Source organism: Choloepus didactylus (assembly GCF_015220235.1).
Source record: "Choloepus didactylus isolate mChoDid1 chromosome 11 unlocalized genomic scaffold, mChoDid1.pri SUPER_11_unloc2, whole genome shotgun sequence".
Taxonomy (NCBI): domain Eukaryota; kingdom Metazoa; phylum Chordata; class Mammalia; order Pilosa; family Megalonychidae; genus Choloepus; species Choloepus didactylus.
This window is the reverse complement of record NW_023637579.1, coordinates 1,779,773-1,799,888: the sequence shown is the minus strand read 5'-3', so window position 1 is coordinate 1,799,888 and position 20,116 is coordinate 1,779,773. Positions and strand designations below refer to the sequence as shown.

General features: G+C 41.0%; 2 protein-coding genes across 3 annotated transcripts in view; both read right to left on the bottom strand.

Annotated features, from left to right (window-relative positions):
• Positions 1–20,116, bottom strand: part of LOC119524581 (calcium signal-modulating cyclophilin ligand-like) — a 174,467-nt gene that overhangs the window by 131,504 nt on the left and 22,847 nt on the right. The window lies entirely within an intron of this gene.
• Positions 3,713–20,079, bottom strand: LOC119524514 (endogenous retrovirus group K member 18 Env polyprotein-like). Its single transcript, XM_037823206.1, is given in 4 exon segments — positions 3,713–5,617; positions 19,260–19,339; positions 19,851–19,874; positions 19,993–20,079. Coding segments are annotated over 4 exon segments (1,110 nt in total). The 3' UTR covers positions 3,713–4,698.

Sequence of the window (20,116 nt, the reverse complement as noted above, 5' to 3'; positions counted from 1 at the left end):
CCTAATCATCTTTTGGGGCTCCAGGGAGCTCATGATCTTCATCCACCATTGAAAGTACTGTGAGCATGGCTGGGCCTCCTGATGATTGAACATCTCTACCTGGTATTTCCTCTCCCCTTTCTCTTACTTCCTGATGGCACATCCCAAGCATCTATTGCTCCAGATAAATTTCATAGACTATCTCATGGTCCCTTGTGTGTCCTGGCTGTTGACAGAAGGGGAGGCTGGCCTCATGCCACAGGGCAAATTCTGCTGCTTATCCATCATGTGGTGTTTCCTCAAATGGGCTGTATCCCTTAGCAACAGCTAGGGAGTTACTGGTTCTTTTGTTTATTCAGTGTCTCCATCCCTTCCACAGCTTATGTGGGCAGAGGGTGAGACCACAGGGCCAAGCTTGTGACCTGGGCTGTGCTGGTGTCTTCCCAGTGCCAGGCTGAGCTGCACCAAAGCCATCAGAGGTCTCTGGTGCAGCTGAGGCAGGAGTCTTGGGGTTGTCTTGACTCCCATGCACTTTGGCTTTCTCTGCCCTTCTCAGTGAAGGCTGGGTCAAGGCTGATCCTCTCCAGAATAGGGATATTGAAGGGTGAGCAGTGCAGGTAGAAAAGTTGTGTGTGGAGGGTTCAGTACTGTGCTTCTCCCTTTCCTGGCCTAGCAGTGGGCTGACAGGAATGGTTGCTATACTCCAGCACTTCCTCCCTGTAGTGAAATGCCTGTATTTATGAATGCTTTTAGATAAGGAATATGAGTGGGTTCACTAAATCTCTGCTGCATGTACTTGGCAGGTACAGTGTGCTGTTTCACATGCTTGAGGATGGAGTGCTGCAGTGTATCTGAAAAGGTTAGGGTTGGGCTGCAGGACAATGGTTGAGCTCTCCTGTTCCTGTCTGTTTTGTCCCAGTGGCAAGTAGGTTCCCATAATTTCAACATGCTTTTCTTCACTTAGTGATTCCCTGATATCTTCTCTAGTGTACTCCATGGATACATCAATGCTGTGCACTGGGAACACAGGCAATCTGGGAAAGATTCCACATAGTGCTCTAGTTCTTGATGTTGATAGCCCACATTTACCCAGAAAGCACTCATGACATGCTGTATCATTGCTCTTTTACAAGGGTCTATGGTAAGACAATTTTTTGATCAAGATTACACAGCCCACAGACAAGTATAATGGAACATAGAACTCCCCCCTCTTACCTGCTTCTGTAGATCCTGGAAGGTGTGTGGATCAAAAGGTAGATCCCCATTCACTATTTTATAGAGAATGACTCTGAGGCTCCAGACATTGATGGCAGATTCATCATAGAATTGCCCTTGGAATATTTTGAGAGTTTTATAATGGAGACTGACATACAAGGTTTTCAGCCTCTTGCCACTGGTAAATTTGTTGCTTAACCCATATCTGTAAATATTATGTTCCAATCAGCATCCAGCAGCAGGTTTCATACCTTAGGTCTACATGCGTGATATGCTTTTGTTGGCAATACTGCAAAGATACTGTCTGTGTGAATTTGATTCAGGCTTCTTGTTATTCCATAGGGCCATGGGCCACTATAGATTCACAGAGTTCTCCTCCACTAACATACTCCATAATGAGATAGAGTGATTTGTCATTTTTTGATTATTTTAAATAATTTTATTATATATGGATGTTTCATGTCTTCAGTATACTCACATCTTGGGAAGGCATGTGGAGGCTGGTAGAGTTATATTCACTTTGCAGATTATTTTTATGGCTACTTCTTGGCCTGTGAAACTGCTGTTTTACCTTGGAGCAACCACCATTCCCAATGGCTCCTGGGAAACTATAGTTCCCAATATGGGTCTCCTTCTCAGCACACATGGCTGAGAAAGCCTGAAACATGGTGGTTGTCTGCTGGGCTGGAGCCCTGGTATCATGAGGTAGACTTTTCAAATGGAAAGACTTGGTGATAAGTTGGTCAAAATCACAGAAAATGCCTCCCATCTCAAGTCTACCAGATGATATGATCTAATAAACAATGAAATCATATGGAAGGGGAGAAATGAACAAAATAAAATAAAAAGAAACTAAAAAGTAAGCATGGATTGAAAAAGAAAATCAACAGGAAGTGGGACAAGATGGTGGAGTGGTGAGGTGTTGGTTTTAGTTACTCCTCTGGGGCAGGTGGTAGATAGCCAGGACCTGTGAGGAAAAGCCACTTTGGGGAAATCTGTGATCTGTCATGCATCCTATTACAGTCTGGAAAGGCTGGAGCAGCTGAGATCAAGGTGAAACCTGTTTCCCTAGCCCCTCCCTGCTAGGCACAGCAGACTCTCTTGTAGCTGGTATCCTGAGGGAGGAGGAATCAGTTTGTGCTGGGAAACTGGGAGGCTCAACCGAGCCCCTGTTATGGAATTGATTAACAATTGAATGCTGAATAAAAGCCCCAATAACAGATAAACTGAGACCAAACACTAGAGAATCTGGGAGCAATCAGCCTGGCAGAGAGGAGCCAGGGCTTTTGAAAACAGCAAAATGAAACAAACAAAAACAAAACCAAACAAACCAAACCAAACCAAACAAAGACTTTTGGAGTTGGGGGTTAAATCTGCAAACTTGGCACTTCTCTGAAAAGCCACTTTCTCTGGTTTCTTGTTTCCTCTTTTCCTGCTTTCCCACTCCTTACCTTTTGGCATTTAAATAGCCCATCTGAGCTCCTCTGTCAACCTGTGCCCACCCCCAAGGGCAGAATTAAAGTTCTCAGAAGGCTTAACTTTTGTCTATACTTGGACTGAGAAAACTCAGGGGCTCAGAAAGACTTCCCTTTTTTCTTTTTTCCTTTTTCTTTCTCTTTTTGAAATAACTATTCTAAGTAGCATATTACAGAAAGCCTCAAAGATTTGCAATTGGCCACTGGACCAAGGCAAGAGCAGAGCAAAGATACCTCTGAGAGACAAAGCAATGAGTCTAGCGGTAGAGACAATTCCCTTAAGGGAATAACTTCTCCAAATAAAGAGGGGAGGGGGCCCAGCTCAGGTGGCCAGCTCTCCTTCAAATAACTCACTGCTGAGGGACTGTAAAATAGAAACCAACTTGAGTCAGTGATGCCCCTGACATGGATACAGTCTGTGGAGAATTGAAGACACTTGTGACACCTCTTTACACTGGTGGGGAGCTTCTGCTTGACAAGCACCACCTGCTGAAGAGGATAAGCACAGAGTCTAGGAGCCTCACAGGAGGGTCTGACAAACTGTAGATTCTTATTCTAAGGGAAATTCCATACCCTCCTCATGAGACTAAGGCCTGTCTGGACTGGGAACATCTAACTGGGGTTGATAATATTGGAGGAGATTTCTCACAAAAGTTACACAGAGGTAGAGCAGGAACCAAAAAACAAGAGGTGAAAAACACTGACCAACTAAATGAAAGTTACTGTAGGGGTCCAGAAGAAGTTGAACTGAATGCCAAGGAACAGATAGAGAACAAACTCAACTAACAAGAAAACCCTAGGTAAAAGAAAATGAGCTCCAGAATAAATTTATCAAGAAAACAAGATGCATAGACATCTTAAGATAACAAGCCATACTAAGAAACACAAAAATATGGACCAGCCAAAGGAACAAACTAACATGTTGACTGAGATACAGGAATAGAAACAACTAATTAATAACCAAACAGATCAAAATCAAGTCAAAATCAAGTCAAGAATCAATCCAATGATCTGAAGGAAGTTATGGAAAAAGAGATGAAAGGTATAAAGAAGACATTGGTTGAACATAAGGAGGAACTTGAAGGTATGAAAAAGCAAATGGCAGAACTTATGGGAATGAAAGGCTCAATAGAAGATATGAAAAACACAATGGACACTTACAACACCAGCTTTGAAGTGACAGAAGAAAGGATAAGTGAACTAGAACACAAAACATCTAAAAACCTACACATAAAGGAAAAGATAGGGAAAAGAATGGAAAAACTATGAACAGGGTCTTAGGTAACTTGTTGCTGACAGGGCGGTGCAGGAATGAGACACAGACACAAAGTTAAGAATTAAGGGAGCAGGGGACCCACTGCATCTCATGTTAAGTGGATGCTAATGTACCTGTGCTCCAGCTATTTATTTGTTTCAGAAGATAAGAGAGTATATGCTAAGTGTCCTAAGGCTTGCAGAGCACACCAGATATCTATCTTTACATCCTGTTGCATATCAGAAGGAACAATCTAGGTTTAGGACAATGGTAAACATTGTCATCATAGTCACAAGAGACATATCTTTACAAGGTGTGCCTGCATAGCATTCCATGCAGGCCTGCAGCCCAGCATTCCAGGCCACCACCCTGGACATGGTGTAGGTAACATGAAAGACTTGGTTCCCCACATGTCCCCATTTTTGTTTCTTCAATGCAGATAGGATGGACCAAGCAGCTTCTTTCTGCTTTAGGTCTGAGAGGGTTTTTCTCATGCATCTGAGGACTAAACAAAGACAAAGCAAAATTATTAAGATCAGGAGAATACTACCTAAAAACCAACCACCAAGAGATTTAACCCATATAAGGGGATTTAATCATTCAAGGCCTTTAGTGATGCCTTGCATAGTTTCAGTTTCAGTAAGAGAATCTAAGTTAGCACTTTGTATATCATTTACTGTTTCCTGTAGTTTTAGAAAATCCAATGTAAGATTATTATAGTGTCCAAGTAAATGTTTTTTAACTTCACTCCAATTAAAAAGTGTGTGATTATATTCATGGGGGGGTCACACAAAACATGGACATATTCCAGTCACATTTTAACTTAAATTGATACCATACATTCTCAACCTCTTCTCCTAGGAGAACAGCATTTTCTAGGTCTACAAGGTGAGCATTAACTTCCTTGTCAATTTGTAATTGCTCGCCCCAAGCCTTGCTTGCATTCTTGTGCCATTTTTGGACAAATCCGGTGGTCTCAATGGATTGATGTAAGGCTGTTCCTGCAACAGCACCAGTTGTGGTGAAGGCTATTATATCTATAATAAAAGCTATTAATAATCCAAGAAATCTTTTTGTTCTTTTATATATCTTTTCTAAAATTTGCAGTAACATATGCATATCAGGTGATGAATCCCAAGGTCTATGCTGTGAAACAGGGAGCCATAGACCCTTTTGTTGTCCAAGAACTACAACAGTGATGTTGCTAGAATTTATGGTGTTATTTAAACAAGTATATAATGAGCAACTCCAACTGGCTAGACAAGTAATTTCTTTAGTAGTAGTGTTAATAGTCAAGTTTCCTACCCAGAACACATAGGGGTCTCTGACACAGGTTTGTATTCCAAAAGTATCTATTTTTGTGAAATTTAAAGCATAATTAGTCTTCTCTGTATAATTTCCATTCCATCAGGAAATATTATGTAAACTAATAGGAAGCCTCCAAAGTGTATCTTGAACATAAGAATGATTTAAAGTATGTCTAGGTGGAGACCAGTCAACACCATGCCAAATAATAGGATATTTAGCCTGAGCATATAGAGAATTATTAAGTGTGGAATGGTTGTGGCTATGCACTCTCCATCTTAATTTTTTATGATTTGAGCAATTTGCATTGGTGCAATTCTGAACTGCATACCCCTTAGGGGACCAGTCAGTTACAATTCCAAAGGAACCATTCTGCACCAACACTCCACTAGTTGCTCAACAATCACTCCAATGTACCCTCTGCATTTCTGGCAACCAATACCATGGGATGTGGCAAATAGGCCATTGCGGGGCATGGTCAGTAATAGTAATATTTTCATTGCAAGCAAAACTATATCCAGATACTAAAAATAAAGAGGATTTTGAAATATTGTCATGTTTAGGTATGATTGATAACCATGCCTGCCAAGTTAACTTTAAGCACCAATCAGCTTGTCCCATACATAAGGTCAAGTGTGAAAAAGCCAATGGTTGTGAATAATGTTTTCCCTCATCCTCAGGAAACTGAGGAAGTTGCTTGTCTATTGGAGGAGGCAACCAAGAACCATTGCTAAAATACACAGTAGGTGAGGGATGATCCCACTCTATTGGTTGCAGCAATGGAGGGTTAGGAATGTAAGCCCAATAAGTGTAATTTCCTGAATGAGCACATGCTGGAGATATACTCACAGCAACAGCAATAAGAGCCAACATTGCTGCAGTCAGGTTAGGACCTGTTACTGGCAGCATGGTTTGCTGCACTTGTTTTTCTGCATCCTGACACAGCTTTTTAATCTGACCCCAAGTTGGATGTCAGGCTTCCCTAGTTTGGGGTGTTGGCCCGATCACTGTTGTCTTCAGTGTCAGACCCTGGAACTGCATCACTGGCAGCTCGATGTCCCACAGAAATTTTCTTTTCTTTGCTGGGTCCATGGTACAGCTTCAGTCATCGGGCCAGTATCCAAAGTGGTGCTCGTCCATCACTTGGGGAATCACAAGAATAACCTCATCCCCATATTAGCAATTCTCCATTGTCAATTCATTACTTAGCATGTCCTTTCACCATATAGGAGGTGCTTTATGGAAATAATGTTTCAGTGTTTTTTCAGCTGGAAAATGTTCTGCAGCAGTGCCACCCAGTTTTTCACAAAAATTTAGAAAATTTAAAGCAAATAAAGCTTTTGATAATCATTCATGGGGAGTTCCATCATCTTCCCCTTTTGTTTTGTTAACATAGTTTTCAAAGCGTGATGGGCATGCTCAACAATAGCTTGTCCTTAGGGATTATAAGGAACACCAGTGGTATGACAAATGCTCCAAGTTGTAGTAAAAGTAGCAAATTTTGCAGATGTATAGGCTGGGCCATTATTGGTTTTTTTTTTTTTTTTTCCCAATACATGAACTTTTATTCAGGGCTTACTTACAGGGTGAAAAGTCATGGAGAGATCATGACAGCTCTCTTAGGCCAGGCAGACATTGCTTTCGCAGGGAAGATGACCAAGTGATGCAAAAAGGGCAGAAAGCCTTTTATAAGGGTTTAAGACAAAGACCATCCTAAGGGTGGGGGGAGCACAGATGCAGGAATAGGTCATTTTGACCTAGGGGGTGGTGCAGGAAGGACTAGAATAACACTTGAACAATTACATTTTGCTCTTTTTGAGAGACTAGGAGCCCCTCACTTCCTGCCTGCTTCCCATAAAGTTACATTTTAAGGTCAATTTACCCTTTTTCTCTTTACTGGCTTAGAAAGACAATAGGATAAACATTTAGCTGCCTAAGTCATGCAGACTGCTGTGCACCAAAGATCTCCAGGTCTGTTTTGCTCAGGCCATGGGTTGCCACAATCCACCCCCGCACAACAGTTTGCCTTGACGATAGGACAGACTTTACATTTATAATTCACAACAATACAATAAACAACATAGTAATAATACATTGGTACAGATTGATAACAAACCTATTATCAAGTGGTGCTATGGCCAGGTTAATGAGTTTTACTATTTAGCACAAGTACTGCCTGGGCTAAAATAGCTAAAGGATAACACTACCAGGCATTTTGCTTTATTTTATATTTAGTTTTTACCATTTTTTCAACCGTGATCACAGAAATAAATTTCCCTTTCTACCAACTTTCTGCAACTTTCTATATTCATTCAGGTTTTGTTCCATATCCCCTATTTTTTTTTTAATCTTCATTTTATTGAGATATATTCATATACCACGCAGTCATACAAAACAAATCGTACTTACGATTGTTCACAGTACCATTACATAGTTGTACATTCATCACCTAAATCAATCCCTGACACCTTCATTAGCACACACACAAGAATAACAAGAATAATAATTAGAGTGAAAAAGAGCAATTGAAGTAAAAAAGAACACTGGGGACCTTTGTCTGTTTGTTTCCTTCCCCTATTTTTCTACTCATCCATCCATAAACTAGACGAAGTGGAGTGTGGTCCTTATGTCTTTCCCAATCCCCTTGTCACCCCTCATAAGCTACATTTTTATACACCTGTCTTCGAGATTCATGGGTTCTGGGTTGTAGTTTGATAGTTTCAGGTATCCACCACCAGCTACCCCAATTCTTTAGAACCTAAAAAGGGTTATCTAAAGTGTGCGTAAGAGTGCCCACCAGAGTGACCTCTCAGCTCCTTTTGGATTCTCTCTGCCACTGAAGCTTATTTCATTTCCTTTCACATCCCCCTTTTGGTCAAGAAGATGTTCTCCGTCCCACGATGCCAGGTCTACATTCCTCCCCGGGAGTCATATTCCACGTTGCCAGAGAGATTCACTCCCCTGGGTGTCTGATCCCACGTAGTGGGGAGGGCAGTGATTTCACCTTTCAAGTTGGCTTAGCTAGAGAGACAGGGCCACATATGAGCAACAAAGAGGCATTCGGGAGGAGGCTCTTAGGCACAACCATAGGGAGGCCTAGCTTCTCCTTTGCAGCAACCGTCTTCCCAAGGGTAAAACCTGTGGTAGAGGGCTCAACCCATCAAACCACCAGTCCCCTATGTCTGTGGTCATGTTAGCAACCATGGAGGTGGGGTAGGCGAATACCCCTGCATTCTCCACAGGCTCCTCAAGGGGGCACTGCATCTTTTTTTTTTCCTTGTTTTTTTTTTTTTTTTAACTTTCCCTTCTTTTTTAAATCAACTGTATGAAAAAAAAGTTAAAAAGAAAACAAACATACAATAAAAGAACATTTCAAAGAGACCATAACAAGGGAGTAAGAAAAAGACAACTAACCTAAGATAACTCCTTAACTTCCGACATGTTCCTACTTTACCCCAAGAAAGTTACCTAATATAGCAGCATTTCTGTGAACTTGCTCCTACTATATCCATCAGAAATTAACAGACCATAGTCATTCCTGGGCATCCCCAGAACGTTAAATAGCTTATCTGTTCTTTTTGGGTTATTGCTCCCCCTTCCTTAATTGCTCTCTATTGCTAGTTCCCCTACATTCTACATTATAAGCCATTTGTTTTACATTTTTCAAAGTTCACATTAGTGGTAGCATATAATATTTCTCTTTTTGTGCCTGGCTTATTTCGCTTAGCATTATGTCCTCAAGGTTTATCCATGTTGTCATATGTTTCACGAGATCGTTCCTTCTTACTGCCGCGTAGTATTCCATCGTGTGTATATACCACATTTTATTTATCCACTCATCTCTTGAAGGACATTTGGGTTGTTTCCATCTCTTGGCAATTGTGAATAATGCTGCTATGAACATTGGCGTGCAGATATCTGTTCGTGTCACTGCTTTCCGATCTTCCGGGTATATACCGAGAAGTGCAATCGCTGGATCGAATGGTAACTCTATATCTAGTTTTCTAAGGAACTGCCAGACTGACTTCCAGAGTGGCTGAACCATTATACAGTCCCACCAACAGTGAATAAGAGTTCCAATTTCTCCACATCCCCTCCAGAATTTGTAGTTTCCTGTTTGTTGAAAGGCAGCCATTCTAACCGGTGTTAGATGGTATCTCATTGTGGTCTTAATTTGCATCTCTCTAATAGCTAGTGAGGCTGAACATTTTTTCATGTGTTTCTTGGCCATTTGTATTTCCTCTTCAGAGAACTGTCTTTTCATATCTTTTGCCCATTTTATAATTGGGCCGACTGTACTATTGTCATTGAGTTGTAGGATTTCTTTATATATGCAAGATATCAGTCTTTTGTCAGATACATGGTTTCCAAAAATTTTTTCCCATTGAGTTGGCTGCCTCTTTACCTTTTTGAGAAATTCCTTTGAGGTGCAGAAACTTCTAAGCTTGAGGAGTTCCCATTTATCTATTTTCTCTTTTGTTGCTTGTGCTTTGGGTGCAAAGTCTAGGAAGTGGCCACCTAATACAAGGTCTTGAAGATGTTTTCCTACATTATCTTCTAGGAGTTTTATGGTACTTTCTTTTATATTGAGATCTTTGGTCCATTTTGAGTTAATTTTTGTGTAGGGGGTGAGGTAGGGGTCCTCTTTCATTATTTTGGATATGGATATCCAACTCTCCCAGCCCCATTTGTTGAAAAGACCATTATGACTCAGTTCAGTGACTTTGGGGGCCTTATCAAAGATCAGTCGGCCATAGATCTGAGGGTCTGTCTCCGAATTCTCAATTCGATTCCATTGATCTATATGTCTATCTTTGTGGCAGTACCATGCTGTTTTGGCAACTGTGGCTTTATAATAAGCTTCAAAGTCAGGGAGTGTAAGTCCTCCCACTTCGTTGTTCTTTTTTAGAGTGTCTTTAGCAATTCGAGGCATCTTCCCTTTCCAAATAAATTTGATAACTACCTTTTCCAAGTCTGCAAAGTAGGTTGTTGGAATTTTGATTGGGATTGCATTGAATCTGTAGATGAGTTTGGGTAGAATTGACATCTTAATGACATTTAGTCTTCCTATCCATGAACATGGAATATTTTTCCATCTTTTAAGGTCCCCTTCTATTTCTTTTAGTAGAGTTATGGAGTTTTCTTTGTATAGGTCTTTTACATCTTTGGTTAAGTTTATTCCTAGGTACTTGATTTTTTTAGTTGCTATTGAAAACGGTATCTTTTTCTTGAGTGTCTCTTCAGTTTGTTCATTTCTAGCATATAGAAACATTACTGACTTATGTGCATTAACCTTGTATCCCGCTACTTTGCTAAATTTGTTTATTAGCTCTAGTAGCTGTATCGTCAATTTCTCAGGGTTTTCTAGATATAAGATCATATCATCTGCAAACAATGACAGTTTTACTTCTTCTTTTCCAATTTGGATGCCTTTTATTTCTTTGTCTTGCCGGATTGCCCTGGCTAGCACTTCCAGCAGAATGTTGAATAACAGTGGTGACAGCGGGCATCCTTGTCTTGTTCCTGATCTTAGAGGGAAGGCTTTCAGTCTCTCACCATTGAGTACTATGCTGGCTGTGGGTTTTTCATACATGCTCTTTATCATGTTGAGGAAGTTTCCTTCAATTCCTACATTTTGAAGTGTTTTTATCAAAAACGGATGTTGGATTTTGTCAAATGCTTTTTCAGCATCTATTGAGATGATCAATTGATTTTTCCCTTTTGACTTGTTAATGTGTTGTAATACATTGATGGATTTTCTTATGTTGAACCATCCTTGCATGCCTGGAATAAACCCCACTTGGTCATGGTGTATGATTTTTTTAATGTGTCTTTGGATTCGATTTGCAAGTATTTTGTTGAGGATTTTTGCATCTATATTCATTAGGGAGATTGGCCGGTAGTTTTCCTTTTTTGTAACATCTTTGCCTGGTTTTGGTATTAGATTGATGTTAGCTTCATAAAATGAGTTAGGTAGTGTTCCATTTTCTTCAATGTTTTGAAAGAGTTTGAGTAACATTGGTGTCAGTTCTTTCTGGAAAGTTTGGTAGAATTCCCCTGTGAAGCCATCTGGCCCTGGGCATTTATTTGTGGGAAGATTTTTGATGACTGATTGGATCTCTTTGCTTGTGATGGGTTGGTTGAGGTCTTCTATTTCTTCTCTGGTCAGTCTGGGTTTTTCATATGTTTCCAGGAAATTGTCCATTTCCTCTACATTATCCAGTTTGTTGCCATACAGTTGTTCATAGTATCCTCTTATACTTTTTTTAATTTCTTCAGGATCTGCAGTTATGTCACCTTTTTCATTCATTATTTTGTTTATATGGGTCTTCTCTCTTTTTGATTTTGTCAGTCTAGCTAGGGGCTTTTCAATCTTGTTGATCTTCTCAAAGAACCAACTTTTGGTGATATTTATCCTCTCTATTGTTTTTTTGTTTTCTATGTCATTTATTTCTGCTTTAATCCTTGTTATTTCTTTTCTTCTACTTGGTTTAGGATTGGTTTGCTGTTCATTTTCTAGCTTCTTCAGTTGATCCATTAGTTCTTTGATTTTGGCTCTTTCTTCCTTTTTAATATATGCGTTTAGTGTTATAAATTTCCCCCTTAGCACTGCTTTTGCTGCATCCCATAGGTTTTGGTATGTTGTGTTCTCATTTTCGTTCGTCTCTATATATTTAGCAATTTCTCTTGCTATTTCTTCTTTAACCCACTGATTGTTTAGGAGTGTGTTGTTTAACCTCCAGGTATTTGTGAATTTTCTAAGTCTCTGATGGTTATTGACTTCTAATTGTATTCCATTGTGGTCAGAGAATGTGCTTTGAATAATTTCAATCTTTTTAAATTTATTGAGGCTTGTTTTATGTCCCAGCATATGATTTATTCTGGAGAAAGTTCCATGAGCACTAGAAAAGTATGTGTATCCTGGTGATTTGGGATGTAATGTCCTGTATATGTCTGTTAAATCTAATTCATTTATCAGATTGTTTAGGTTTTCAATTTCCTTATTGGTCTTCTGTCTGGTTGATCTATCTATAGGAGAGAGTGATGTGTTGAAGTCTCCCACAATTATTGTGGAAACATCAATTGCTTCCTTTAGTTTTGCCAGTGTTTCTCTCATGTATTTTGTGGCACCTTGGTTGGGTGCATAGACATTTATGATTGTTATTTCTTCTTGCTGAATTGCCCCTTTTATTAGTACATAGTGGCCTTCTTTGTCTCTCAAAACATCCCTGCATTTGAAGTCTATTTTATCTGAGATTAATATTGCTACACCTGCTTTCTTTTGGCTGTAGCTTGCATGAAATATTTTTTTCCATCCTTTCACTTTCAGTTTCTTTGTGTCCCTGTGTCTAAGATGAGTCTCTTGTATGCAACATATTGATGGTTCATTTTTTTTGATCCATTCTGCGAATCTATATCTTTTAATTGGGGAGTTTAATCCATTTACATTCAACGTTATAACCGTGAAGGCATTTCTTGAATCAGCCATCTTATCCTTTGGTTTATGTTTGTCATATTTTTCCCCTCTGTCTATTAATATCCTTTATTGTACCCATACCGAATCTCTTTAGTACTGAACCTTTCTCCAAGTCTCTCTGTCCTTTCTTTGTTTCTCTGTCTGTAGGGCTCCCTTGAGTATCTCCAGTAGGGCAGGTCTCTTGTTAGCAAATTCTCTCAGCATTTGTTTGTCTGTGAAAAATTTAAGCTCTCCCTCAAATTTGAAGGAGAGCTTTGCTGGATAAAGTATTCTTGGCTGGAAATTTTTCTCACTCAGAATTTTAAATATATCGTGCCACTGCCTTCTCGCCTCCATGGTGGCTGCTGAGTAGTCACTACTTAGTCTTATGCTGTTTCCTTTGTATGTGGTGAATTGCTTTTCTCTTGCTGCTTTCAGAACTTGCTCCTTCTCTTCTGTGTTTGATAGTGTGATCAGTATATGTCTTGGAGTGGGTTTATTTGGATTTATTCTATTTGGAGTTCGCTGAGCATTTATGATTTGTGTATTTATGTCGTTTAGAAGATTTGGGAAGTTTTCCCCAACAATTTCTTTGAATACTCTTCCTAGACCTTTACCCTTTTCTTCCCCTTCTGGGACACCAATGAGTCTTATATTCGGACGTTTCATATTATCTATCATATCCCTGAGGTCCATTTCGAGTTTTTCAATTTTTTTCCCCATTCTTTCTTTTATGCTTTCATTTTCCATTCTGTCATCTTCCAGGTCACTGATACGTTGTTCAACTTCCTCCAGTCTTGTACTATGAGTGTCCAGAATCTTTTTAATTTGGTCAACAGTTTCTTTAATTTCCATAAGATCATCCATTTTTTTATTTAGTCTTGCAATGTCTTCTTTATGCTCTTCTAGGGTCTTCTTGATTTCCTTCATATCCCGTACTATGGTCTCATTGTTCATCTTTAGTTCTTTGAGTAGCTGCTCTAGGTGCTGTGTCTCTTCTGGTCTTTTGATTTGGGTGCTTGGGCTTGGGTTATCCATATCGTCTGGTTTTTTCATATGCTTTATAATTTTCTGTTGTTTTTGGCCTCGTGGCATTTGCTGAACTTGATAGGGTTCTTTTAGGATTTGTAGACCAATTGAAGTCCTTATCTCTAATTTATCAGATCTACAGCTTCGTGGAGTACACTTTCTCTAACTAACCAGCAGGTGGCGTCCACGAGCCACCTGTTCTCCACAAGCCAGTTCTCCCCTGCTTAGCCTTTTTGGTGAGTGGGGGAGTGAGTCTTGTGGGGTCCAATTGGTGTACCAAGCTTGCGTGTGTAGTTGGTGTTGCCTGCCCTGTATATGGGGCGTGTTTCTGGGCAGTCAGGGAGGGGGGGTGGCTCTAACAATCAAATCTCCCTGGTGATCGTAGAGTTTTAAAGCTGCGGCAATAGTCTAATCCTTCAGTTCAGTCCTGCCACAGTTTGTCTCTGCCACTGACCCACAAGTCCTTGGTATTGGCGTATGGCTCCTGAGACTTGCAAGTGGGCCCCTCTTCCAGGCCGTGCACCTCGGGTCCTCTGTTGAGGGATGACTGTGCTATGTCACAGGTGAGTGCCGTCCCCCCAGGGCAGTTCTGGGCTGCTGGGCTGTGTAGGGAGGCTCCCAGTCTGCTGAAATGGTGGCTGAATGGGGCTTTGTTAATTCACACTGCTCTACCTTCCCAACTCTGGGACAATCAGCTGAGGTTGCAGGGAAGGCTAATGTCCACGCCCAGTTTTGTGGTGTGTGCCTGTTATTTGAAGCACTTACGTCACACTGGGTTGTCTGGGGCAGCTCTGGGCTATGGGGCTGGCGATGGGCAGGAGTGTTTCCTGTCCACCAGGATGATGGCTGTGAGTGGACACCCCCCTTTTCTTGGGAAGTTGTGGTGTTTCGTGAATTTTCTCAGCCACTGGATTATTGCGTTTTGTCTCAGAGCTCTCCGAGTTCTGCTCTTGACTTGACCTGCCCAAATAGCAAGTCTTTGAAGCTTTCTGTATTGGGCTTCTTAGAGTAATTGTTTTAGAAAAAGAAAAAAGGATTAAAAACAAACAAACAAACAAACAAACAAAAAAAAATAACGGGCCCTCCTCAGAGATCTAATGGGTTATTGAAATGCTAAGAGACAAAGCAACCAGGGCCATTAAGGAAAGGTCCACAGGCAGAGAGATCAGGTTTTCTTCAGGATTTGCATATGCGCCTCAGGGCCCTTCCCCTTTCTATGTTCACCAGAACTCCAAAAATCCTCCGCTTTTATTTTGGAGTTTTTCGTGTTGGTTTTTTTCTATGCCTGTCTCCTCTCTGCTGGGCTGACTGCTCTCAGATTCTCTGGTGTCTGGTCTCAGTCTATCTATGGTTGGAGTTTGAATCAGTCGAATGAGTTTCCGATAAGGGCTGCCACTGCAGTTCTCCCTTCTCCTTCCCGGAGCTGACAGCCCCTCCTCCCCCGGGACTGAGCCTGGCAGGGAGGGGCGCGGGTTCCCTGGCCGCGAAAACTTACAGATTTCGCTGATCTCAGCAGTTCCACGTTTTCATGAGTGTTGTATGAAGTATGCCCAAAGTCAGATTGCTCTGTGGTGTCCAGTCCACGCAGTTCCTGGCTTTCTACCTACTTTCCTGGAGGAGTAACTAAAACATACAGCTCACCAGTCTGCCATCTTGCCCCGCCCCCCATTATTGTTTTTTAAAGCATGGGGCAAGCCCATAGAGGCAAAATGGGCAAAAAGGTGTGTATGAACATGTTGAAATGTTTCACTAGTTTGTGCTGTGGCCCAAAGAAAGCCAGTGTACATGTCAATGCTGACATGAACAGTGGCTAAGCAGCCAAAGGAAGGAATATGAGTAACATCCATTTGCCAGAAATCATTGGGGGCTAGACCACAAGGGTTAACACCAGGGTCCTGCAAAGGTGGAGCAGTAAGGAGTTGACAATTAGGACAAGAAGAAACAATATCTTTAGCTTGTGTTCTAGGAAGGGGAAATTGATTCATGAGTCCTTGCACATTAAGATGAGTAAGTGAGTGGAAATGAGAAGCTTCTAAAATAACAGGCAGTAAAATTTTATCTGCAGCAGCATTGCCAGCTGCTAAAGGGCCTGTGAGGTTGGTATGGCAATAAATATGGGTAACATGAAAAGTTGCTGCATGAGCATGAATAGCTGATTGTAGCTCAAGAAAAAGGTTAAATAAACAAGGAGGCAACTGTTGCTTAATGGATGCTGTTTCAATTTTACTAGCTACATGAACAACATAGGCAGAATCAGATAAAATATTAACAGCCTCAGGAAAATCTGTTAAGATGGCTATTACAGCAGCCAGTTCAGCTTGCTGGACAGAGAAATGAGGCAGTTCTAAAACTTTGGACTTAGGACAAGTATAGGCAGCTCGACCTTTAGATGACCCATCAGTAAAAACAATGGGAGCATTGATTAAAGGCTCACTAGATGTATACTTAGGTAGTATCCATTGTGTACATTGAATGAACTGGAAAAGGTCTTTTTTTGGGTAATGATTATTCAACTGGCCAACATAATCAGCTAGAGCAATTTGCCAAGTTAGATGTTGTTGCAAAATAACTGAGAGTTCTTTAGCAGTTACAGGGAGCACAATCAAAGGTCAAAACTATTGAGTTGTTTTGCCTTTTTTTTTGGCTTAAGCAACTAAGTAGCTAAGAGATCTAGATAAGGGGAAATGGATTTTACAGAAGAATTGGGTAAGAATAACCATTCTACAAGCTTATCATTTTGCAAAAGCAAACCTGTGGGGGATTTGGGAGTGGAAAAGATAAGTAGAGACAAAGTTTGTGTAGGATCAACATGGGACACTAGAGCTTGTTGAATTTTAGCTTCCACTGGTTGCAGTTTCTTTTCTGCAGCTGAAGTTAAAAATCTAGGGCTATTTAATTTAGAATCCCCACAAAGGAGAGAAAACAGGTTGGAAAGCTCATAGTTAGCTATACCTATTTTGGGGCAAAGCCAATTAATATCTCCTAGTAATTTTTGTAAATCATTTAAGGTAGTGACAGCATCTCTGTGGAGTTGCACCTTTTGGGGTTGAATTGTAAGTCTATTGATACTAGAACCCAAATACTGCACAGGCAAAGTGCATTGCACTTTATCAGTCGCAATATGCAAACCCACAGCCTGTAAAGCCTTCTGAACAGCATAGAACAAAGATTCTACTTCAGTCTCCTGAGGTGTAGAGTACAAAATATCATCCATATAATGGATTATATAAGCTTTAGGAAAATGTAAATAGGCTGTAAGTCATGGTTGACATAATATTGACATATTGTAGGACTATTTAGCGTACCTTGTGGTAAAACCTTCCACTGATAGCATTTAGAAGGGATTTTATTGTTAAGGGACAAAATAGTACAAGCAAATTTTTCCTTGTCTTGATCAGCTAAAGGGATGGAAAAGAAGCAGTCTTTAATATTGATGACCACTAAAGCCCAGTTTTCAGAAATCATGCTAGGATTGGGGAGCCCAGGTTGTAAAGGTCCCAGGGGCTGAATGACAGCATTAACACCTCATAGGTCAGTTAACATTCTCCATTTTCCTGATTTTTTCTTTATTGGGAACACAGGAGAATTCCAAGGACTAAAAGACTCTTCAATATGCTGCAAGGACAATTGCTGCTGAACCAATTCATGTAAAGCTTCTAATTTTTCTTTTGTAAGTGGCCACTGATCTACCCATACTGGTTTTGTTGTCTTCCATACTAATGGGACAGGTTGGGGAGGCAAATGAACAGTGGCTGCCATTAAAAAGGTTTATATCCTAAACCAAATTGATCACATTTTGGTGTGACTTGTATGGTTGAAGGGGTACCTTGCAAACATACGCCAAGCCCACAGCGAGGGACATACCCCATATTTGCCATCATGTTGTGGCTTTGAATACTGTACACTCCACTACGAGGAGGGATATGTACAGTAGCACCCCATTGTTCAAGTAGGTGTCTGCCCCAAAGATTCAGAGGCAGAGCAGCCACATAAGGTTGTAGAGTGGTCTTCTGTCCCTCAGGGCCAAGGCAAGGCAAAATATGAACACTTTGCATAAGTCCTTGAGGGGAGCCTAGGCCCACAACAGTAATTCATGCCTGTTGCAATGGCCAATGTCAGGGCCAATGTTGTTGACTAATAATAGAGACATCTGCACCCATATCTAGAAGCCCAGTAAAGCTATGCCCATGAATTGTAAGAGTACACATACGGCGCAGCTCCTGCAGAGCCTCTGTGAGAAAAATTCCTGCCTTGCCTGTGCTACCAAAACTTCCATTTTCCTTGTTTTTAGAGAAGGAACCAACAGGTACATAAGGTAATAATAGGAGTTGAGCAATTCTTTCTCCTTTATGGGCAGTCCATAGAATAGAAGAAGACATGACCACCTGAATTTCCCCAGTATAGTCAGAGTCAATGACTCCAGTGTGTACATGAACACCCTTAAGATTGAGAGAACTGCATCCAAGCAAAAGACCCACCATCCGTTTAGGTAAGGGGCCATAATAGCCAGTGAGGACCTTAACAAGAGGATTATTGTGGAGAAGACATACCTCAGCATTGGCAGCAAAGTCTACTGCTGTGCTTCCTGCTGTAGCTGGGGAAAGCTCCAAGACAGAGGGCTTGGAGTTGGTGGAGGGACAGCATGCAGATTTTGATGTTGGATTGGGAGTGCTCCCTTTCTGTGAGGAACTAGAAGCCCGCCCCAATTGCCATTTTCTGAAAGGGAGGTGCCACCCTTATGTAAAGCAGATCAGCACTGGTTAGCCCAATGTCAACCTTTTTGGCATTTAAGGCACATACCAGGCTGCTTCTGTGAAGATTTATTTTTAGAGCAACTGCATTCTTTTCTGGTATGACCAATTTTTCCACAGGAAAAGCATTTTCCTGGGAACCAAGAGCCAACTCTCAAATTAGCCATGGCTTGAGCCATCATTTCTGCTTTATAGTCTTCAGTTCCAATATCTTGGCATAAACAATTGTAGCCAGTAAGATCAGTTTTACCTTTAAATGGGGCAATGGCTTGCTGGCAATCCTTATTAGCATTTTCATAAGCTAATAGCTGCAAAATAGTGTCAGCAGCCTCCCGATTATTAATCTGTAATTTTATGGCCTCTTGAACCTGAGCAATAAAATCTGGATAGGAATCTTTTGGCCCTTGCAAAACCTTTTGAAGGGATTGGGCAGCTTTACGTTTTGCCTCAATTCTTTCCCAAGCTCTCAAACAGCAATGGTGAATTTGCTCAATTGTCTGGTCATTATAGATGGATTGATTTTCAATGGTGGAATAGGCTCCTTGTCCCAGTAATTGATCAAGATTTATGTTTACATTATTATGCCAATTATGAGAGGCTTGTTGTTCTGCATGCTCTGCCCACCAAGTTCGAAACTGTAAATATTCCCCAGAGCTAAGAACTGTACAAGCCAATGTGGTCTAATCAATAGGAATTAGATGAGAGCCCTCTGCTAAACCTTGAAGAATACCAAATGTAAAGGGGGAGTGAACCCCATAACTTTGAACAGATTTCTTCAATTCTTTAAGACTCACAAATGGAACATGCTCATGGGAGAAACTATAAGTTCCATGAGGATAATTAGCATCTTGGCCAGGGGGCATCTCTTCATGAACTGTAATGGGGAAAGCAACAGGACAGCACATATCCTCCAGATCTCCATGCTGTCTCGCTTCTGCCAGACCCTGCTGTATGCCAGAGAGGTGGGCAGGTGTAACTACTGGGGTACAGCTATGCACAGGAAGAGGCAGCAGAGGAGGCAGGTGCCATTCCTCCCAGCAAGGTGCAGAAGGAGGTTTTGGGCATTGACAAGAATAAAAAACTTGAGCAGATTTTACTGGATCTTTTTCACCCTTATCATCATCAGAAAGAGGATTGGGACTAGTATTGTCATCAGACTCATCTTCTTCCTCATTATCATCAGTTTTTAAAGGCTCAAGAACAGACTTAATTAAAGACCATGTAGACCAAATAGTAATAGGTAAATTAACTCCTTGCATATGTTTTTGTTTCAATTCCTTACCTACCCACTCCCAGTCATGCAATTCAAGGGAGCCAAGGGTAGGGAACCAAGAGCAATATTTTTCAATAACCTGCAGCAATTCCAAGATTTGTGATTTTCTCACCTTGACACCACTGGCCCGCAGCAGCTGCCACAAGAGGGAAATATAGGGCACATATTTATTGTGTCCTTCAACATTACCCATTACCCTGCTTATAATGCTCAGGGTTGTTCTACAAGTAATGCATACAAAAGACAGCTGTTACCTCCACCTGAGTTCCAGAACCATTATATCTCAGTCGTTCAAGCAATTCTTCTGTCAGGGACCAGGTCCAGTTCTTTGAGCCCCACATTGGGTGCCACTTGTTGCTGACAGGGTGGCACAGGAAT